At 31.8% G+C, this 24,467-nt stretch overlaps 1 protein-coding gene across 1 annotated transcript; it reads left to right on the top strand.

The window, feature by feature from the left end:
- The first annotated feature begins 8,191 nt into the window (after window positions 1-8,191).
- LOC133291512 (auxin response factor 18-like) lies at window positions 8,192-12,158 on the top strand. The gene is made up of 4 exons (XM_061489783.1): window positions 8,192-9,023; window positions 9,167-10,327; window positions 10,832-11,721; window positions 11,804-12,158. The coding sequence occupies exons 1-4, from the start codon at window positions 8,952-8,954 to the stop codon at window positions 11,871-11,873; spliced, it is 2,193 nt and encodes a 730-aa protein (XP_061345767.1). The 5' UTR covers window positions 8,192-8,951; the 3' UTR covers window positions 11,874-12,158.
- The last annotated feature ends 12,309 nt before the right edge of the window (window positions 12,159-24,467 follow it).

The raw sequence follows: 24,467 nt of genomic DNA, 5'->3' as shown, positions 1-24,467 counted from the left end.
ATTAATTCTAAGTCCTAAAGTATATTACTTGATAATTCTTGGACTTAGATTCTTCTCTTGAAGGACTTCATCAGCGTTGGATGTTTGTTTCTTTTTTATTGTTGCAACTTGAAGCCTTCCTTTCATGCTTGTTTGTTATCATCAAAATCGTTGAACCTTTATAATCTTTACGTAGAGTGCATTGGTTCCACAAAAATTCCACACCCCACTTTCTCAAGGTATCTATCACATTCTCCATACCAAACACTCCCTAATAGGGCTTGTTTGGTAGCAGGAATATTGTAAGTTGTCTGAGAAAATGACATTGGGTATCCTAAAATGATGTGTTTGGTAACAGAAAATACTAAAATATTCCAAGAAAGTTTTTTTCCAGGATTTGTATGGCCTGTGTAAAATAGCACCCAATGTCCAAGATAAAAATTCCACAGATTTGTTAGTATTTTGGGTTCCCCGGGGAAATGAAAAAAAAAAGCGCGAACCATGTCACCAATTTAGTCCTGAGATTGCTGCGTGTTTAAGAAAGAGAACAATATGGATTGTACTTTATCAATCATTTCCGAAAGTAGTTTCGTCTTTGCTTTGTTAAAGTTGTGAAGAATAGAAAAGTAAAGGTGGAGTTATTTTTCTAAAGTAATCTCACATTCCCACTAATATTTCATAATCAACCAAACACAAATTCAATAAACTTAACCAAATATTCTTAGAAAAATATGGGCCAACCAAAGAGCTATTTAATAACATTCCAAGGAAAAAATATTTCTCATTATATTTCCAGAAATCGTGATTATCAGATAAAAAAAAATTATCTTCTACCAAATGTCCCGATAGAGAAAAGAGAGAACATTTACTCATTGATTATTACAATTAGGGTTTGGGAGGAATGCACAAAGAAAAGATATATGAAACGGGACGGATGGGAACACAGATTCATTTCAGCACCCTATTTTCGCGATGTCTTACATGAAGTAACGTTGTTCAAAATCAAAACAATCCCCATCACATACACATATCACAGTTTCCATTGGTTCCCGCCTAATTTGTGAATCCATTTAACCATCATCGTACACCAATAATATATACAACATTTCTTTCAGGAGTCTTCTAAGTATGTGTTTATTTAACTACGTTTTACCAGAATTGACTATAAAAAAAAAACTAATTATGAAAAAAAGTGTCTTAAGAGACCATATTTAATAAGTAATATTGCAAAACAAAATAATAATTTGGCATCAATTTTACTTTTTGATAGTAATAGCACAATGGGAATCTTCTCTAGGCTTTATTTCATTATATAATAAAAAAAATTATTTTTTTCTATTGTAAACAATTATGTACTATATATCACTAAATAAAAGTTTTATTTAAATTACAAGACCAAAAAAGACAATATTTTTTTTTAATCAATTTTAGTCCTTTCAATGTGATTAAACATCCGACCAATTGCAAGTGTTTTCTTTTCAATGTTATCTCTGTCTCTTTCACATCGAAGCATAGAAAATGTGGCTATATACGAGTAGTATAGTGAACAATAGTTATTAATTAGCTAGGTAGATTAGATTTTAAAAAAATATAAAAAATATAAAATAAAATGTTGGGATTTCTTTCTATGGGTGACAAGACAAATCTGGATACATATGACTCATACTTTACGTTCAGATGATAATTCTGGTTGGTCGGAAGCAGATAAAGCCAAACAAATATCTCACACAAGATTGGTATTATTATGGATCTCGGGTTTGTTTTATTTTTTCTATTTTTTAATAGTTTGAGATTTAGCCCATAAATAACCACAGTTGTGGAGGGTTTCTAAACTTATTTATATTTACATTATAAATAGAGTGCTTTGTAATAAATACAGTAAGGAGAATATAATAAAATATTGTTGGATATATATAATCCACGTTGGGTAAACAAAGGTAAATCCGGCTCTCTCTTTCTTTTCTATTTTTTTTTTTTTGGACTGTATGTGTGATTGTTTGATTCCAACAGACACATCCTCAAAGAAGAGAAAACTTTCCCAATCAATTGAAATTATGATGAAAATATTCAGTTTACGATAATATTTGAAAATTAAAAATTTAAAAAAATTCAGTTCTTCGAAAATCTCGAAAAAAAACCGCGTACCAAATGGTCCGTAGGTGAGTTGCTCCAGGAAGGTGAAAGTTGATGGAAGAAATCTTGAGTTGTTACCAACGAAATGCAGACAAATTCATGAACCCTCTATTTAGTGTAGGTGGGATGGGTGCCTGTAATATTGGGTACAAGTGCACACAGCATGGGTCATGCAAGTTTCAAGCCAAAGGGGAACGACAAGAGCCTAAATTTGACGTATGCTCCATGTGTTTTTCAATGTTCAACTTCAATGATGCCAGCCTCAGCGCCATGTAGTGGAGTTTCCATGAGATGACCTAACTAACCTATCTCTCTCTCTCTCTCCTCTCAATCCCCACCACTTATATATTTCATTTATCTCTTAGTGCAGGGTAGGGCAGGACCTTATCAATTGTTATAACATGCTTGCAAGTTTATTATGTCTTTATTTCTTTTTTCCCCCTTTTTTTCGGGTGGTTACCCTGTCTCTTTCTTGCTGTAATTAACATGTTCTTGTTTTTGTTTATAACTGGTTCTAGCATCGAGTCTCTTACTCTCTTTCCAATAGGCTTGCGTGGGTTTCGATTTTATTTTTTTGGCTTTAGAAATTACTAAGATAAAATATGAGATTATAAAATTAGAATAGGTATAAATTTAGATAAATAATTGGTTGAAATCGTAATAATAACCCACCCCTTTTCTTTGTAGTTGCAATCAGACCCCAGAAATGAAGGGGTAAATATTACTGCCGCTACATTTGGCAATAGCAATGGCTTTTAACGTCAACAGAGATGGGATTGGTCCAAAGTGGTGCTGGAAAGCTATGCTACTTAATAAATATCCGACCCGCTGTGGTTTGTGCATGCGTGGTTATTCTTAGCAAGGTACATTTGTTTTTGTTTTTTTTTTTTTTTTCATTTTCTAAATTAACAATCAATGTTATTTTTTCACTCTTCTAATGCACTTTCTATGATAATTAATCTATTTATAAATGGCTAGTCGTCTCACATAACCTCATGTAATATGAGAAAATACATTCCCAAAGTAATTAGGGCTTATGATTAACTGGCATATATAGGTGGCCCTATATAATAGACATTTATTAGGGGTATTTATCTTGAGGTTATGATAATATTTAAAAGAAAAACAAGATTAGTCCCCTTGGGTTTCTTCTTCTTTTATCGTTTGATTAAGTTTCTTAATAAAAATGTTATTTTAAAATTTATCCTGCTTTTGTTTATTAGGATAAAACATGTAATTATCATATTAATTTTTTACGAACAATTAATATCACAGATAAAATGAATATATGAAGGGAAATAATACTCTCATGCCACATGAGATACTCTCATTTTTTTACACAAATTCGTTTTCCGTGCCAAATAATTCTTCTTTTCTTTTTTAATATAAAATATGGGACCCACAATTAACTTCTCTCTACTTTTTTTCTCTCCTACAATCCTACAACATAAGAAAAGTTAAACCCATGTATGAAATACTTTTTAATACAAAATCAAGCTTTTAAACTGAATAATTAATTAATATAATCATTTTTCAATTTAATTTATTTTCAATCCATAGAATAATTTTCCATTAATAACTATAGCTTGTCCTACATAGTTCGGTGATATACTAAATGAATAAATGTCACGGGAGGTTTTAATTAATAATTTTCACACAAATAAGAAGCAAATTAGTGAAAATGAACGTGGAAAAAGACCGCCTTAGCCTTTGTTTGGGAGTTTGGAGGGGAAGAGAAGGAAGGGAATCCAAGGGGGAGGGAGGGGAAGGAAGGGGAGGAAATTGGAGGGTATCCCCTTCCCTTGTTTGAGAGTCAAAAAAATGGAATGGAAGGTCAACGAGATATTTTTACCATTTTACCCGTTTTTAAAAATTAATATAAGGGAAAAATGTTTATCCTTTTAAATGACACAACTTATATCATTTCACTCTCACAAAGAGGTGGGACCCACACCTTTATTTTTTGTCAACTCTCTCTCCTCCTTTATCTATCTCTTTCTCTATCTTAAAATGACACAATTTTACATCTTTTAAAATGACACACATTTTTTCCTTAATATAATTATTATACTTTACAAATTAAATTAAATTTAAAATTTTTAACAAAATTATGTATATACTTTTCACAACACCAAAAAAGATCATATTTTAGATGAAATTTTTACGTTGCAACCGATGAAAATTTCATCACAAAATTATTTTTTTCATCAGAATACTTTTCGACGAAAAGCGACAGGATTTTTCAACTGATGAAAATTTTTACAAAAATAAATTTTCTAACGAAATTTAGTTTCCATCAAGTGACGAGAAAGAATTCTGTCAAAAATTTTGACGGAACGTTTTCCGTTCAAAATTTCGATGGAAATATGCTCTGACGAAAATTTCGACAGAATTTGTTTTGTTAGAAATTTTGAGGGAAATGTTTCATTCGAAACTTTCGACAAAATTTAGATTATGTAAAGAATTTTGACAGAATATTTTTTCCGTCAAAAAATTTTACGAAAATATTTTCCATCAAAATTTTTTGACGGAAATGCGTTCCGTTGAAAATTTTGATGGAAATGTTTTTTTATCAAAAAACTTGACGAAAATATTTCCCTTCGAAAATTTTCAATAGAAATGCGTTTCATTAAAATTTTCGACAGAAATTTTTTTTGCCAAAAAGTTTAACGAAAATATTTCCCTCGAAAACTATCGCCAGAATTTAAATTCTGTTAAGAATTTTGATGAAATTTTTTTCGTCAACAATTTTGGATAGAAATGTGTTTCGTTGAAAATTTTGATGGAAATATTTTACGTAAAAATTTCGATGAATATGATTTTTTGTGAAATATTTTGGCAAAATTTAGGTTTCATAAAGAATTTTGATAAAAAATTCGTCAAAATTTTTTACAGAAATATTTTTAGTCACAAATTTTGATGGAAATATTTTTCGTCAAAATTTCGTTGGAAATATTTTCCGTAAAAAATTTTGACGTAATTGTTTTACGTCGAAACTTTCGATGGAAATGTGTTTCATCAAAATTTTGGACGAAAATATTTTCGTTAAAATTTTCGACAAGAATTTAGATTCTATCAATAATTTTGACTGAATTTTTTTTTCGGTACAAAATTTATATTAGTGATTATGACAAAATTTGGTTCCGTCTCTAATCTTGTCTTTAGTTTTTACGGAAATATTTTGACATATATGATTTTCATCAAAAATTTCATCACTATTTTTGATAAATTCTGCGGTATTTGAGACTTTTCTAATAATATCGCATTTAAAGATGATTCACAATTATGTAGTTTTAACATTGTAATGCTAAGGGTAGATAAATATTTTTTAATATTTTTCCCCTCAAACCCTCCAAATTGGGAGAACTTTAATTTTAAGAAGAAGGAGGGTTTTGGAGGGTTTAGTAAAAATCTCTAAACTCTTCTACTCCTTTTTTAAAACTCACAAACAAGAAAATGACTTACTAAAACCCTCCATTTCCTTCTCTTCCCCTCCTAAAACCAACTTCCAGATGTTCTAAGCCTGTCTATTTTCGTTCTAATCAGAAATAACATTTGCCGACCGTTGTCAAGTCATACACCCCATGTCCCTAAGAAATAATGCGTTAGACACATTAGTCTCTGAATAAAAAATCATGCTATATGGTCCTTGAAGTTTACTAATGTTGGACACGTTATATGATGTCGTCCAATTAAATTAACTCATGAAATTTAATAAATTACGACTTATTGTTAATTTGTGGATCGGACTGTTTAGATTAAATTGATCTTACCCATCTATTTTTGATTTTTGAAGCTTTCGTTGGATAAACTAACGATCCAGTCCAGTCTTTTTTCAAAGACAATTTTAAATGTTATAATTTTGTTCATTTTTAAAATTTTAATTATCATATGATTTAAAATAGCTCAGTGGCACTATCTATTAGAATCCACGTTTAATAGTCTTTGTTGATGACATATCCAAAAAAAAAAAAAAGAGTCTTTGTTGACTCCCAGCCAATTCAACTACGACAGACAAAGTTATCCTGTATTAATAATGGTAGACTAAGCATCTTAAATAAATGAATCGAACCCTTCTCATGTTTATGAATTAAAAAATAATAATACTAATATAATAGCAACATGTTTCTTAGCAAAGCCTAACAAATTAATAAAAGAATCAATAATTTTTTTTTTTTTGTCAAACAGTTTAGGTTGCAACTTGATATACATGATCAAGATTTTTCAGAATCGTAGATTGTCACTATTTTCAAGATTGTAGATTAACTTATTTTGTGTTGAAAATAACTTGAACTTTTATTAGTAATTTTTTTAAGAAGTAATATTTTCTTAAAATTAATCTAAACAGAAAATAAACTCAGTTAATAGGTAATCTGAAATTGCAGATACTTCATAATTTTGTCCATTTGTGGCAAAGCAAATATTTTCCCTTTTGGGGGTACAAAGCAAAAATTCTTGTTTAATTTGAACCAAAAGGTTGATGGATGGTGGTATGATGAGGCGCGTCTGACAACGATCGATGACAATGCAACGATTGAAAAAAAATGCCAACATCGGTGAAGGAAGTAGTAAAAATGATAGTCACATTGAAGGTGGGAGGAACTTTAATAAGTAATATTAACAATTGGAGAAAATTAGACTTAATATTATTTTAAATTTATCGTTGATTTTAAATTAATTAAATAGTAACTAAATAAATAATAAGAATGGTAAACTTAAAATTACGGTAAATATAAATGCTACTTACTTTATAACTGTTTAAATCTTTCGGAAAATGCAACATTTCCAACCTATACGGAGTACATAGAGTCATAGACTATGATGGAAATGGATACTAAAGATTTCGTAAGAATAAAAAATAAAAAGAAGCTACATTTACAGATGGGAAAAATAAAAAAATTTAATAAGACATCCTGGGATCAGAAAATCAATGAATCAATTAGGTGTTTGGTCCATTAAACTTTAATAAATAACCGATCAAAAAATTGGTTGAATTAGCCAAAAATTTATGAAAATAAGCAGAGAACCAATGGTAAATAACTTATTTGAACCAATTCTTTTCACTTTTTATTTTATTTTTTAATTCAATTTAAAATATTTTTTAAGACAAAAAAATTTAATATCAAAATATAAAGGCTCAAGAATAAATTATTATTATTTAACTTCATATCATTTATTTTTTATCTTACAACAGATATAATATAATAATTTTAAGTTAATTTTAAATTTATTTAACTTAATTTTTATTGTTTTATATCAAATGATTATTTATTATTTATTATATTACATGATACTAAAATTATCTATTCATCTTATATCAAACTAATAAATCATAAACTAGCAAAACCCTCGTCGATACAGCACCCACTCTAATTTTTAAAGCATCGCCTCAAACGAAAAGTTTACAATGTTATATTGACGATTTAACGTTGTCCTTGTTCACACGTGACACACTCAACTCCTTGGACATTGACTCGTAGGTGTGTGTGTTTTCAAGCACCAAAAAAGAGAGTGAAGCCAACAACCATTTGGGATATGCCACAAATGGTAAAATAAACATGACCCGGTTAACCCGTGGTTTGAAAATAGAGTTAATCTGTTTCGCTCAACTTAACCAAGGTTTAATTAACGGCTTGAGTCGGCTCCTAAGTTCTAGTCGGAACCTATTGTCCCCTTCATCTCCTCTCCAACTACCAAAATAAATAAACTCATTTTATTTTTTGTATTATTCATGAATCTTGACACTTTAATTTAATAAATAATAATGTTAAATACAAAAAAAAAAAAAAAAAATGGTTTGCTGGCTTCTCAAGTTACAGGGTTTCTTCAGATCCGAAGAAAAAGCCGAAGTTTTTTCTCTCTTTTTTTTCTTATCAAGAACAAAGTGGATAAAAAATATAAGTTTAAAAAAAAAAAAAAAAAGCAACGGTCCAAGTGTCCCACACTATTATTAAGGTGACCACCAGTACCACACCACAGGGTCTTTCTAGTTAAAAAAAAAAAAGCCCTTTTCTGTTATTTTTCTTGTTTGTGTTGTTTGGACTCTTGCATTGCATGAGCTAAAACTTTGAAAGAAAAAGGTTTCTCTGTTCTGCTATGCTCTGTAATAGTGTGGGTCTATGTCGGCTTCTTATACGCGCATCCGTGTCGGCCATACAATTCATCATCTCGTGACTTTGAATCTATGAACGCTAAAGATTCAGTATAGTAAAATTCTGTTACTGATTTTTATTTTATAAAACAAAAAAAGTTTTGGGTTGGGATGAGTGATTTGAGAATTGTGAACTTAAATTGTGGAGTTTGGTTGAGATATTGGTGCAGAGATTCTCGCATAGTCAGTTAGGATTTTATTTTGGTTTTTATATATCTGGTTTTATCATCCTTCTACCTTCTATCTTGTCGTGCCCCAAGACAGTGACTGAGTCCGAAACTGTTGTAGTAGCCTCCTTGATCTTGAATTGTGCTTTTTCTACAGGTTTTGATTTTTACAATGATTCAATTACAACCTTTTTCACTGTCTCCCAAACTCTCCCTTCCACTCTTCTTCTCTGTTTGAGCTATCCTCTTTTAAAACATGTTGGGTTTGAAGTTTGAACTCGTTAGCATGGGGCAACTGTGAGATTTTTGAATTTTGGAAACAAAGCCTTTCTGCTTGTGCCTTTAAAATAAGGTTCTCCGAGGTGTCCAAATTGGGGAGAAAAACCAGTTATTTTACCGTGCAAAAAGAGAGAGAGAAGGAAACCTCTCAAAACAGAATTGGTCAATCAACAAAGTTGGGACCCCAGGAACTGTGGGCATCGACTTGAGATTCTGTTGCAATCACTTTGTTGGGGATTTCTATGATTTTTTGTGGACAAGTGGCACAGATTCTTGTGTTTTCAGCTTTGTTGCGATCATATATGCTTTTTCAGGTATGAGATTCATAAAATGCAATTTACTTACTGATCCTTGAAAAGTGATGGAAAATAAGAAATAAAAAATATATATATATTTTCCTGCCCCATCATCATCCTTCTTGGCCAATCTTAATTTAAGAAATTTTACATGGTTGCAGGAATTTTGCAGTGGAAAAAGTTGCTATTTAGCTCCAACTGAGATGATGACGTGTGAGGAGTCAAAAGAGAAATCGAAAGAGATGGAAAAGTGTTTGGATCCTCAACTATGGCATGCTTGTGCGGGAGGGATGGTGCAAATGCCAACGGTGAACGCTAAGGTCTTCTACTTCCCCCAGGGCCACGCTGAACATGCATGTGGACCCGTGGACTTCAGGGCTTACCCCAAAATTCGACCTTTCATTCAATGCAGAGTAGCAGCTATCAAATACATGGCTGATCCTGAAACAGACGAGGTGTATGCTAAACTTAGGCTTGTTCCTCTGAACAATAATGATGCTGCTGATTTTGAGGATGATGGTGTTGGAGGCATCAATGGGTGTGAAACAAAGGACAAACCCGCTTCCTTTGCAAAAACCTTGACGCAATCTGATGCCAACAATGGTGGTGGCTTTTCTGTTCCTAGATTTTGTGCAGAGACAATTTTTCCTCGCTTAGACTATATAGCGGATCCTCCTGTTCAAAACATCCTTGCCAGAGACGTTCATGGCGAAACATGGAAATTCAGGCACATTTATAGGGGCACGCCACGGCGGCATCTGTTGACAACTGGTTGGAGTACTTTTGTCAACAACAAGAAGCTTGTTGCAGGGGATTCAATTGTGTTTTTAAGAGCAGAAAATGGGGATCTACGTGTTGGAATTCGGCGGGCTAAAAGGGGAAACTATGGTGGACCTGAGGGTTCATCAGGGTGGAATCCAGGAGGTGGAATTCGCCCTGTACCTTATGGTGTATTTTCGGCCTTTTTGAGAGAGGATGATAACCAGCTCCTTGGAAATGGTAATGGCAATGGATTGAGCTCAAATGCAAGCTTGATGGGTAGAGGGAAAGTAAGGGCCGAAGCTGTTATTGAAGCTGCAACACTTGCCACCAATGAGCAACCCTTTGAGGTTGTTTACTACCCTCGGGCAAGTACTCCTGAGTTTTGTGTTAAGGCCTCGTTGGTTAGAGCAGCACTGCAGATTAGGTGGTGTCCTGGAATGAGGTTCAAGATGCCCTTTGAAACTGAGGACTCCTCGCGGATAAGTTGGTTTATGGGTACCATATCTTCTGTTCAGGTTGCCGATCCTAGATGGCCTGACTCTCCTTGGAGACTTCTCCAGGTATAATCATGTTTATTAAACTTGATATCCTTGAACTAGAGCAGAACATACTCTATTACATAGTACTGAGAAATGGTAAGTTGTGCTTTCATTCTGGTGGTCCTTGAATTCTTTTTTCTGCACAATATGTATTATTGGTAGCTTAGTTATTAAGGGACTTTAATAGAATTCTTATTCAGGACCTTTACATATCTCATTTCTTATACATGTTAGAGTTAGCAAGTTGATGTGAAAAATTGTTTGCGCATTTGGACTAAATAATATAGGAACAGCGAAACATTGCTGTTGCTGATAAATTTTCTACTGGAGAAATTATTAACGAAATTCATTATGTTTGATGAGCATCTCATTTCTAATTCCGTTTGGCATGTTTATCAAATTTAAAACCATGTTATATGCCCCCGCTTTTCATATGAAAGCATTGAAGCCCCTCCTTTTTATTTTGTGCAAGTAAATCTCTATTTTGTTTCAGCTCTGAATAACCTTCTGAAGTCATATTTTTAGGTTACATGGGATGAACCAGAGTTACTTCAAAATGTAAAAAGGGTGAACCCTTGGTTGGTTGAATTGGTATCAAACATGCCTACCATCCATCTTTCCCCTTTCTCACCACCACGGAAGAAATTGAGATTACCTCAAAACCCATATTTTCCCTTCGATGACCAGATTTCAGTGCCAACATTTCCCAGCAACCCCTTTGGTTGTCTCCCTGAAACTACTCCTGCTGGCATGCAGGGAGCCAGGCATGCTCATTATGGTATATCCTTATCGGATCTGCACTTCAATAAACTGCACTCAGGTCTATTACAGATTGGTTTCCCGGGTTTCCAGCCACTTGATCACACTGCTACACCAATGAGGGTCTCCAATAACCCAGCATTGCAAAAGCCCAACACAACTGAAAACATCTCTTGCCTACTATCCATGTCAAGTTCTCCTGAGTCTTCGAAAAAACTGAATGATGTTAAGGCTCCCCAGCTTGTGCTTTTTGGCCAAACAATTCTCACCAAGCAGCAGATGTCTATGAACACCTCTGCTGATGCAGTAACCCCAGTTCTTAATGGTAATACTTCATCTGACGGAAATGCTGATAAAATGACTATTTTTTCGGATGGTTCAGGTTCTGCTCTTCATCAACAAGGCCTACTAGAACGCTCTTCTTGTGAGAGGTTCCATAATTATAAGGATGCTAGTTTGGAGACAGGTCAATGTAAAGTTTTTATGGAATCAGAAGATGTAGGTCGGACACTAGACCTCTCATTGCTTGGGTCTTACAATGAACTGTACAGAAAACTTGCAGACATGTTTTGCATAAAAAAACCGGAGGTGCTAAGTCATGTGCTTTACAGTGATATGAATGGGGCAGTCAAACACATTGGAGATGAACCATTCAGGTAGGAATCAAAATCACCATCCTCTTGTATTGCAAATTGTAGTCAAACTAGAGCTTAACATGTTAATCTTTTTTCATTTCAGGGACTTCACCAAAACTGCCAAGAGGTTGAACATTCTAATGGATTCCAACGGAGACAATAGAAGAGTGTAGAGGAAAAAATAAACCATTATTTCAATTGTACAGCTGGTTGATCAATTCCTCTATTACCATTCTGACCCTTTACCCTTCCTGAAGCAATGGAAGGTGACAGTCTGATCTAATTTTTGAATATTAAACTCTCCGCATTAATGTTTCTCTTGGATCTCGAAGGAGATATTTGGATTCGAGTTTTTCTTGTATTGAGTTAGCTCATGCTTTTCCTTCCCTTTTTGGATTATAGGTTTACTTGGGGTTTTTTTTTTTATAATTTTGTTGAAAAAAAGAGAGGTAGGAGCAAAGGGGTACAATTTGTTTTTAGGAAAAAAGACTTTTCATGTTGTATAAGAAGTCTCTTCTCTGATTACCCTCAATTCTATTTTCGTGCCAATCACTTTTTTATTTCTATTTTTTTTAAGAGGAGCCCTACTTCTTTCTCTCTTAATAGAAAAATTTCAACTTCTCATGCAATGTTGCGAGCCTATGGGTTATAAGGTTGCAGAAAAAACTTATAACCAAATGCAGAAACAACAAAGCGTGGACCCATAGTGAGAAAAAAAAAATAAAAAACAGTCAGCATGACTTTTGATAGGTGTGCATGAGAAAAAAAATTTCTTCAACAGGAGAGTTGTCTTTTTTTTTTTTTTTGGTTATCCCTATAAATATGATTGGTTTATAGGACGTATATAAACACCAATGATTTTGTAGAGGAAAAAAAAAAGTACCTAGGCTTGAATATTTGTTGAGATAAATAAAGAAGCGTTTTCCTCTGTAGTTACCAGCTTTGTGGGGTTGTACTTGTACCTTTATTTTATTGGAGCTGTTGTATAAATATCAGTTTTATCATATGCAATGTCTGACAATTTATTTGCAATCACTGTTCCATCTGGCTTCAAATGCAATTCTAAGGCTGAAATTTCACACGACATCATTTACAAAATTGGCTCATGTTCCCATAAATATTCAATGAGGTATCTGTGTCTGCTTTGGTGGGTAGGAAATTGGTGCATAATTACATCAGTCTTTGTATGGATTCAGACTTGTAATTCAATTACAAATGTCAAGTGACATTAACAATGAGGTGTGAACAAGTTTGTCTTCTCGTAGACAAGTTACGTTTTTTGTAGAAGTAGTTGGATGCATCTTTGGTCTTCCAAAAAAACTTTCTTGCTTGACCCGGAAAATTGAAGAGCATGAGAAAGAGAAATATAAAAACAAAAAGATAAAGTTTGTTTGAAGTCTAATCACCAGATAGAAAGTTGAAACAGAGGTTCAGTTGACTTAGTTAGCAGTTTAATATCTTACCTAATGTTTCGCGCACGGCAACAGATTTACACTGCTCGCGAACGTCAACTTCATATCCCAAAATCAAACCAGAAATTTAACTTGGATAAGATAATATTAATATTAATTCAGAGAGTAATATAATCTAATGAACATATTTTTTAAATTAATTTTTTTAATGATTTCATATTTTTTATGTAAAATTTTGGTTAGAATACAACTTATCCCTTCAACTTTGATCATAATTTTAGGGAAAACTTTTATTTCCATCTCTTGTGATTTCATAGTGTATCACTTAATCTTTTGTGATTTCAAATTTATTGTGGTTAAATAAGTTTATCATTTAAACATATGTGATTTCAAATTTTTACTTACAGCTATCGTGGTTATAAAATTAGACCTCTCATGATTTTATAAATATACATTTTTTTTTTACTTTTATTTTATATAATTATGATATTATCAAATAAACTTTTAAAATTTAATTATTAAAAATATTATTTTAGAGAAATTAAAGATGTATTAGCTAAATAAATTATTTATTTTAAATTTAATCTTTTTATAATCAGTGTTGTGAAACACGACCCCACCCGGCCTGATCGACCTGAAACTCGACGAACCAGTCATCGAATCTGTTCGAGTCAAGTATCTGACCAACTATGCATCGGACTCAGCCAAACCCAAACAAAATTGGTGACACGATCAGGTTATGCATTTTTATATAAAAAAACCAAAATTGTTTCATCTTGTTAGAAATAAATGTAGAGCTCCTTTTAAAATTTTTTGTAATTTTATTTGCTAGCAGTATACTTTTCTACAATGACCTCAAATTTCAGCTTTCAACACTGAAGCAATTTGCAGAATAATAAATTAAAAAAAATATGATATATGTCATTTCAATGTAGATAATTTGAAAAATATAAGTTCACAATATCTGGCCTTTTGAAAGTCATTGAGAGGTATGCTATGGGGATTCTGAGTTGCAATTTAAATTGACAGAATAATAGCGTGCATTTTTATTTATGAGAATTATTTTTCTTATGTTACATAAAAAAATTATTATTTCCTACACTCACATTTTTCAAATGGGTCCCACAAGATTTTTTTTCTCTCACCTTCAACTTTTTTCTCTCTCCTAACTATTGTTTGAGCATGAGATAATACTTTTTTTTTTTTTTGGAGTTACCCAACCCTAATTATCTCTTTGAGACGAGTTGGCTTCCTCCGATATCCCCACGAGCTTCGACTCTTTGAGCCGGCTATGGGACTAATCCGGAGTGCGGGGGAACAGTGATGGCTAAAGGTTCAGCCCCCTCCCCAAGAATGCATTCAGCAGGAATTGAACACATATCCAACCCCACTAACTCAGCGCCAAGTTACCAACTGAGCTGCACCCATTGGGTGAGATAATACTTCTCTTATGCAACATAAGAGAAGTATTACCCTTTATTTATTTGTGCTTTATGAATTTGTAAAAATGTAATTGGATAATTTTTGAGCTTATTTAGCAAACTTTGTTTAACTCATTTTAAAAATAGAAAATATAATTAAATTTATATGTTCATATTTATATATATTATTATATATCCGGGTTAACTAATCCAACCAATGACCTACCGATCTGACCATTGACCCAATGATCCAGTACCACGTCCGAGTTGATGTCTGAGTCAGGTTTAATAACGTTGTTTATAATATTATAATGATATCACATAAAAATAAACAAAATAAAATAATATTTGACTTAAATTTATTTTCACGATAAAAATATTAGACCACAATATTCAAACATCTATCGTCTAATGAATTAATCCAAATAAATTAAAATAAATTTTTAAAACAATTCATTTATATATATATAAAACCACAAGGATTTAAGTGATACATTTTTATAATCACAATGAGTATACATGATACTTTCAAGGGTTTTATAAAAGTTATGTTGTAGGAAAAGTGATTGTGTTATGTTATAGAAATTCATTTTGCATGCTGAAATATTTTTTTTGTTGTTATTGCAAATCTCACAAAATATTGTGTGTGTAGGAAATTCTAGTTTCAAACTACAAGGGTTAAAAGATACAATTTTGCAATCAAAGTGGTGTAAGTGACGAGTTTGAAAATAGTTGTTTTGGGCTGGGGTTAGCTTAGGTTAGCTAGTCAAAGCTCGAAAACTCGTTGAGTCAACAACAAAACAGCCCAGTCGCCAACGCGCCGCAACACCTGCGTAAAACTACCGTCGCTGATCTCACCGCACGTGAACTTATTATTACCTTTTTCTTTACTCTACCAACTACCAAGCAAGTCAGAGAAACTTTCTCACGTGCTGTTGATGGGAAAATTACTATTTTAAAATTTTTGGAGAAAAAAATTGTCCAATTAAAGTTGATCGGATAAATTTTTTAAAATTAATGCAGTTAAATTTGTCATTTATATTGATGGGACTAGTCCTTAATTGTTAATTCACAATAAATAATAATAGTTGATTAACGAAAATCAACAGTGTTGAGATATAGTTATGATTTGTGATAGTTTTATCAATTCCGTACGTGTCTATATACTGATGAAGATGTAAGTTCCAAAAGGATATAAAAGCATTGAAAGAATTTGTGCATTTTTGTTCTGCTTGGAACCTAGCTCCAACTCTGTTGTCTCCTCTGTTTGATTTTCTATGTCTGAGATTAGCATTTCAAGAAAAGACTTCAAATAAGGGGTACGCTCGTCTTTGGGTTTTTAAGTGATGTGTGAAAATATTGAGCTTTTCAGGAAAACCACCTATGAGAAGGGCAATCTTGGCCGGCTTTTTGTCTTGAAATACCTATGCAAATACGTTTGTTAGGAATCAGATTTATGTAGCAGAGTGAAAAACCACCTTCAACCAAACGCTGCTTTCATACATTCCCATCACCCATTTATTTATCATTCTCACAAGATTCCTTCAACCAAACAGTCCCTAAGTAATCATTAGCTAGAAACATTGATCTGTAAAAATAACAATAAAAATAACAAAAAGTTAATGGTGTGGAAGCATGTCCAAACTCGTTTACCATTTTACTTATTAGTCAGCACATGGTGCATGGTTTTTTTGAGAGAGCAAAAGCGTATTAGCTAAAAAGTTCCTTCGAATACCAAGTTTCCATGTTCAAATATTTTTTTTTTAGTAGATCCCATGTTGAAAGAATTTAACTCAAGCTATTAGAGTTAGTGTAATGGTAAGAGATTTATTCCTCAATATATCAGAAAAAAAGAAAAGAATTTTAACTAATATAATTCATTTATAAAGTTCTCAACCAGCAAGAAAGACAGAACCCGAAACACCAGGATACGTATAAATGATCAGATCTTGCGTTGGATCATGTGAAAGGAAACCGTCTTGTCAACGACATCTCTTTATTGGGTTGCTTCTAATATTTTCAAGATATTAAGTACATTATTTTATTAAGTATTACGAAAATTATTGAAAAAAATTGAAGAACATATAGCAAAATTCTTAATAAATTTATTATTTATCTCAAGTTTTCGTTCATATCCACACCCCCAAATTATCTTAGGAGAAAGAAAAAAAAAGCAATATAGAAGAAAAATTAATAGTCAAAGTGCCAAAAGATGGAGCAATAAGGCAGGCGAAAGGAGACAAAAACTATTTTGCCTTCAATTTCAATTAGTCTGTTTTCAATCAATTGTTAAAATCTAGATCTTAAGTAAAATCGGATGAGAATTAAAAAATCGTAAAACATAGAATCGTAATGTAAAAAAATTGTAAAAACGTTTGAAATATAAGTAAAATTATTTTGATAAAAAAAAATTATAAAAACATAAAATCATAGTGATATATCACGATTTTAACAACAATATTCAGGACCCAGTTTCCACCAAATATGGCATCGTGTCTATCTAGAAATAAATGACTCGTTATGGTATAGGCATGGGTGTCTAAAAGTCCTGCCTACTTAAAACCTGTACATGGCTTTACAATTGCGTCAAGGAAATGTCAGTTTCCAAACGCATAGAAAATTAATAAGAAGAGAAAATGAGGATTTGATAAAATAGAAAATATTTTTTTTTTGTATAGAAAATATTTTATTTAATTACTATGACTTTTGTTTATTACTTGTATGGAGAAATATCAATTAAATAGAAAAAAAAAATTAAATAATTAAAAAAATATAAACGGATTGTTTGTTAGAATTTGAACGTATCTTTTAGACACAGATTATATAGTTACTATCTTTTTTTTTACTACTCGTTGTTACCAAATCTTAATCGTTGATTTCCGTCCATCTAACGGTTATAATTTGTTAGAATTAATAATTAATTAATAAATGTGACCTAATAAATTATAACCGTTAGATTGACAGAAATCAACGATTAAGATTTGGTAGTAACAAGTAGTAAGAAAAAAAATAGTAAGTATAATCTTTCCTTATCTTTTTCTTTTAATATAAAAGGTGGGACTTACTTCTTCTTGTTTAGTTGTTTTGATAAAGGGGTCACGGTATATGGAACAAGTACTTCATCTCAATTGAAAGGAATGGATTCTCTGGTGTCAAAATTTTACATCATTTTTTATCATATAAAATTTTTGTGTGTATCTCTTTTTATATGTATTAAATAAATGAAATCTAATTATCATTAATTAATGAAGAAAGAGAAAGATACAAAAATTTCACATGAAAGATCCATTCCCCTAATTGAACGATCATTTCCTCCCTTTGAATGCTCAATTATTTGACCTTTTCTCCCAGATTATTTAACAATCACTCATTTTGAATTGCACAACACTTTTTTGTTTTCTGATTTATTTTTCAATATAAATTTCCACAAGTAAGTGATCTTATTGGCATGCTTTATTTTTTAAGAAACGGGTAAATCGATTAATTCTATTGAGATCTAAATTAAATTATATTTTGCTTCAGTAAATATCTTATATTACACTAATTCTAGTATGTGTCATTAATTTCGTATACTTTAGTGCATATAAAAAATACAAAGATAAAATATTTAATATATTTTTAATAGTAAATAAAAATGAGAATTGTACTGAATTTAAGAAAAAATATAAATTCCAAATATATTTTTAACAATCTGTCTTTGTGTTATACATGAATTAATTATTAATTTCATGAGGAAAAAAAGAAAGAGAATAATAACAGAGGTTAAAAGAAGAGGTTTTAACCTAAACAAAAAAATTTAATTTTAATATACTATACTCGTAAAAAATAAGTTTAATTTTATTGTATCATCAATACAAAATAATTGTAAATTGTTATTAAATAATGTGTGTAAATTTTTTTACGAATTTAAATTTAATTTAAAAATTAATATTCATATTTAACAATATGTTAGTATATTAAATATTTTAAAATGATGAAATTTACTAAATAATATTTTAATGCGTTAATAAGTAATGATATAAAGAATTTTCGAACTAGAAATATCTCAAATTATCTACTTGAAAAAAAATCTCATTTTTTTTTTCAAAAAAAGGGTTAAAAAGAAGAAAGGGTGACGAACTGACGATGGAACACTCCTTGTCAAGAAGGCCTGCATTAAACCCAAAGGGGGAGTGGAATCCGAACACGACAGAAATTCGAATGACGCGGCACTATTTCAGCCTCGTGCGGTGGCCCCCACATCCCTACCTGCCAACACAATTTACACGGATACACTTCCTAGTTCCTATGTCCTACGACCACATCAGATTGCGACTTTTCTGTTGCTTATTACCAATTCATTCTTTTTTCTTTTTTCTTTTTCCTTTCTTATTATTTGTTTCGTGTAGTTTGATTATTTCCAAGGATAACATTTTATTTTTGTTGTTGATAACAACAAATTTTTTTTTTTTGGATATTAGATAACTGTAAAGAACGTTGGGATACACCACCCCAAAAGCAAGCTCAAGGGGTGGAGTGCCCAAAGTCTTATAAACTCCACATTAGTTGCTCATACAACCAATGTGAGACTATATATCTCAACAACAAAATTTTAGTTGTCCTTTATTTCTTTCGTGAAACAGTGAAAGTAATGGATCAACCCAGCCTAATAGTTAATGATTTTACTCATATTTCTTCTAATATAAATTAACGCTTGTATTATACTTTTTTTTTTTTTACTTGACTAGGATTCAAACCATGTAAAAGAAAAAGAAAATGACAAGTATATGTAAAAAATCATATCTTTAAAGAGGTAAAAGACAGACGTATTGGGCTTTCATTATATATATAAATTTTGCGCAAAACCATCCCCCAGCAAGAACTTCTCTACGCAGCCCAGCCCAGTTTAAATTCAAGATGGGCCGAGCAAACCCAATTCGATATCAATAACGTTGAATCATGATCCGTAAATGCTGAAGAACCTCCTCAAGTCCTCATCAGTCATCACCATCACGAGAACAATTAATTATGAACAATTGTTTATCATATGACCTTGGTCTTCTTTGTTGAACATATTTATTATTTTGCTATCTTTAACGCACTGGTCATTTATGGAAGATGGTTGTTTCCTCAGGTCGTTTTTAGGGATATGATGATAACAGAACTTACAGGTACATGCCTAAATAAAATGGAAGATTTGTGACCGAAACATCCAAAATGCTATATATATATATAATTTTCAATGTAAATTAATTAGAAGTATGAAAAATAATTTCTGAATTGAATATGATGATGAGACTATATTTTTAGGACTTCATGAAATATTATAAAATATTTGTAACAAAGTCAAGCACTTCTGTTGTCATTCATGAGAGTCATACCTTGGGAGATTTTGGTAGTTTCTTAAGTGATTATTAGCTTAATAATATTAATGTATTATTCATTTATTTATTTATTTAATTTTTTAGTTATTAGCACATGTTTTGTTATTATATTAGTTATCGACCCGGCAGTTGTGCACACAATGTATTATTAATATAAAAGAAGAAACATTAATTAAAGATTGCAAAATAAATAACAGATATAAAATTGACAATATATAATAGACTGTCACGTGTATTTATTTCTTTTAAGGAGTCATGAGGCAAGGACCTGATCATATCACGTGAACATTAATGTTGAGCTACGATCGTTTAATTCTTCTTCTTTCTTTTCTTTTTTTCTTCCTTATTCATGTATATAAGACATGCCCTTGGCCAATTATGTATAGGAAACTTTTTGCTCTCAAATAACATGTCCCACAAAGAGCAAGAAGTTGCAGAGATAATATCCAAGGAGGTAGAGGATGAAAGAAGACTACGCAAGTATGCAACGAAGTATCAAACAATAGTGAAACAGGTATCATTTTAATGTTTTGATATGACATTTTAAAAGAAGATTACAATGGGGTGTTTTCTTCTCTCTCTTTTTATTGTTGACATTAATCTCTTATATATATATATATGGTGTACTAAGTTAATCAAATCGATCTTTCTTGGGGGTCTACAATTCTTTCAGTTTGATGAGTTGATGCGAATGACTCCCGATATCGATAGCACCATGGTACCAAAGAGGCGAAAGGTACCACTTGTATGATCTCTTTCTTACTCTAGCTTTCACTAATTTACTTATGAAATGGCATTCTACAGCTTTGGGTATTTTATGAATTGAAGTCGTAAACAGCTATTAATTAATGCTTGTACTGATTTTCATATTTTTCATGAATCTAGTGCATAAAGTTCTTTATACACACATGAATAATTTTATTATATTTCTTATTTGGGTAATATTACTGTCATGTAACATGAGAGTAGTTCTCTCATGTTACAGAGAGAATCTAAGTAGGGCCCACTATTTAAAAGCAAAAGAAAAAAGAAGAGGCACGATTTTCGAAGTGAGAGAAAATGAGATAACTACCTCATGTAAAATGAGAGTAGTATTTCCATCTTATTTCTGCAATATATAATTTCATTGTCCTTTGTTTCTCTTACTCTCATGTTGTAAACAGATACCAAGAGGGAGTGCTTCTGATGCAAAAACAGCTGCTTCCTCACGCCAGCTTGAAAGCAATGAAGCATTATTGCAGACAGTAACAGGATTTTTGCATGAACTTTGAGCTAACCCTATAAATTCTGAGTGATCAAGTAGCACATGAGATTGACAGTAGTTATATATTGTGTCAATATGAATAACCATCCAGAAAGTTAGAGAGGTCAAATGTAAATCTTGGCAATTACCAGATAGTAAATGTTAATGAAACCATCCCTGCCTCCCGTTGAGTATAAGAAAATCGCCTTTTATTTTTCCCCATGAGTAATTAAGCCCACATATAACCATGTTAGAACTTTCCTTTATAATATTGACGTTTTCCACATTAATTCTACCCAACTCAATATGACACTTGTTTAAGAAGGGGGAGAATGGGAAAATTTAATCAGTGTCGCAACACTTACTTAAAAAAAAAAAAAGTTTTGTGGGATGGGTTTGCGGATTCACCACCCTCTATTAGAAATTATATTTCCAACCATGCTAAACGCATAAAAAGGCTTTGATTTCACCCTAAATGAATGAAACAGCCTTCAAATTACATTACTGTTCTCTCTCATTTTTTTAGTGTGGATGTGATCAGGAAAGAGAGAGACAATGGCAGGGTTATCCAATTTCCAGTAGACAAACACGTTGAACCTGCAGTGGGATCTTTGTTCCGCGACGTAAAAAGTAAAAAATAAAATAAAAACTTTTCTGATGCATGTTAAGGGATAAGACTAATTAAGAGGGTACTACCACACGCTTTCGCTTAGAAGTTCTCCCTTCCTCCTTGTGTAATGATGTATTTTTCTTACACGAATAATGACAGTAATTTAAATATTTAATTAATGTTTAAGAATATAATTTGAAAATGCAAATCCATTTAATTAAAATAATAAATAGAATTAAAAAAATTATAAACGAGGCAGTGTACAAATAAAAATAAAAATAATTACCAAAATAATAATAAATAAAAAAATTCTACATCTACAAAATAGAACAAGCCCATCTTATCTCCCATGCAGTCTCGTGTATCACAAATCATATGTAGGATTCACTTCCATCACCATTCCATGATGATCACGATGTCAATATCTTGGCACGTCATGGGAGAATTTTGCGACATGGTACCTATTATTAAGTACAAAGGAGGAATATTTGATCTCCCTATTCCCTTGGTGCATAAGCATTTGACGTGACGACATCAAATTTGCTCATGCAAAGGAGAGAAGATAACACGACTTCCACATCAAGTGTTCGCCTGCTGCTGATGAGATGTCCCTATTTGTTCAAATATAAGCTAAGGTTTATAAATTAGCGGGGAAAAATCAAGGTTTCTATTAAATCGAATTAGTCAAATAATCCATAAATAGTATGCTAAATGAATTTTTCTTCGAAGATTAATATATTATATCAACAATGAATGAAAGATGTAAAAAAAGATAAAGGCAATTTGTGTTGCTTTTATAGGTGTCTCAAAAAATAATAACCACAATGCGTGACAAGTTTGATATGCACATGAGCTGCTCAAAGTACAATAGAAAACAAAGAAATGAAAATCGGTGTCCAAATTCAACTCAAAATGGCTTGCCACGCAATTGAATTGTTGGTTGGTTTGTTTTAAAAAGAATCGGTTTTTGTTTGCTTCTTTGGCTGGTTTAATGCCAGTTGTGTAACCAGAAAAGAAAAGAAAAATCGACTCTAAATCCATCTCCAATGTAAGGAAATCTCCTGTCCACTTTTTCGTGTCTTATCTCTTCAATTAAAATTTACTATCTTGAAAATACGATGCACATAATCTATTATAGAGATTGTTAAATTCCTAACTACATTTAACGCCATTTCCATTTTTCAATAGTCTCCTAGCATTGAAGACTACTTATTCATTTCAGAAGAAGTTATCAATCTATTATATTTATTTTATTTACTCTTCTATATATGGTTAATGTTATGTGACATGAATAAATATCATTTATTTCTTTCCCTCTTAAAATTTAAATAAATGGGCTTTTAACATCCGTAACAAGATTGATAACCTTTATGTTTAGTATTAATCTAATAAAATATTTAAAACATTGTTCAAGTAGTAAAATATATATTTGGGGAATGATCCGTTTACAAATTTTTACAAATTACATTATGTTCTTCCGGGAAAAGATAGTGTAACTAGTGTTCTCCCAGGAGAAGATAGTGTAGTTTGTAAACGAAAAAGTTTGTAAATATAACATGCCCATATATATATTTTTTATAAATTTTTACAAATTACATTATGTTTTTCCGGGAAAAGATAGTGTAACTAGTGTTTTTCCGGGAGAAGATAATGTAGTTTGTAAACGAAAAAGTTTGTAAATATAACATGTCTATATATATATATATATATATATATATATATATATATATATATATATATATATATATATCGTTAAACTTATGCATGTGGTGTTATTTATTTTAAACGTCATTTTGTTTGATTTAATTACATTTGTGATGTTCACTTAAAATATCTATGGATAAAGTTATGAGATATAAAACAAAAATGTTTGAATTTAGTTTTGCTATGCATATTGTGTCATTTTTATCCTTTTCCTTTTTATTTTGCATGAAATCTCTTATGTGTTATCTTAAAGGCCCACATCAATGGTCAGCGGTAGATCTTTTCTTAAACAAGAAAAAGAAAACTCACACCTATGAGAGATTTAATAAAAGAGAAGAAATATCATTCACAGCTACCAAAAAATTAGAGAAAAAAGTTAAAGACGTAATTAAATTAAACAATTGTATTTAAAATAAAATTACACAACCGCTTGTAAGCGGCCTTTTGACCATACTGATGTGAGTTTTAAAATGTATCACCGGAATGATTTTGAGGTGAAATGTATTGCTGGAATAGTGCATAACGACGCGGTGGACAATGTACCGTTTTCAGTCGCGTTTTGTTCCAAACCGCGTTACATGCAACAGAAATCACGTGACAATCGGTGCTGGAAGTGATGGAACTGGGCTGAAGTGATGTAACTGGAACGTAATCATGTGAAGACCGTGTCTCTGCAATGTCGGAAGACCACTGACGCAGTACTTGTCAAGCCGCGAATCGCCAGCCAATGGTGGTCCACCATCTCCTCCACTGAAGGCGGTCGTGTCAGAGCCGCGTCCAGGAGGCGTTTCTCTAGATGCCGCGTCCAGCCCTCCTTGGACCACTACTTATTCTCCCTCGTCTCCGGCAGAAGATCCCAGTCTTCCAACAAAGAACGCGTCTGGTGGTTGTGGGGTTTCTTTCAGTTTGCCATTATCTGTATCATTTTCAAGTAAGTAGTATTATTATATGCTTGGTTTGCTGTATTATTAAAATTAATGGGTTGCAGTATTATTAAGATATTAGGTTTGCTGT

The sequence above is a fragment of the Gastrolobium bilobum genome, unplaced genomic scaffold (genome assembly GCF_033153095.1).
Source record: "Gastrolobium bilobum isolate Gb01-03AN ecotype WA unplaced genomic scaffold, APGP_CSIRO_Gbil_v1 utg3161, whole genome shotgun sequence".
Classification (NCBI taxonomy): domain Eukaryota; kingdom Viridiplantae; phylum Streptophyta; class Magnoliopsida; order Fabales; family Fabaceae; genus Gastrolobium; species Gastrolobium bilobum.
Note: the sequence above shows the minus strand (reverse complement) of the source record. Positions and strands in the feature narration are given on the sequence as shown.

Excerpts from the sequence above, each read along its gene's own strand:
- LOC133291512 (XM_061489783.1), top strand. The coding sequence starts at position 8,952 with ATGATTTTTTGTGGACAAGTGGCACAGATTCTTGTGTTTTCAGCTTTG. Across the intron at positions 9,024-9,166 it reads GATCATATATGCTTTTTCAG|GAATTTTGCAGTGGAAAAAG; the intron begins GTATGAGATTCA and ends ACATGGTTGCAG. Across the intron at positions 10,328-10,831 it reads CTCCTTGGAGACTTCTCCAG|GTTACATGGGATGAACCAGA; the intron begins GTATAATCATGT and ends TCATATTTTTAG.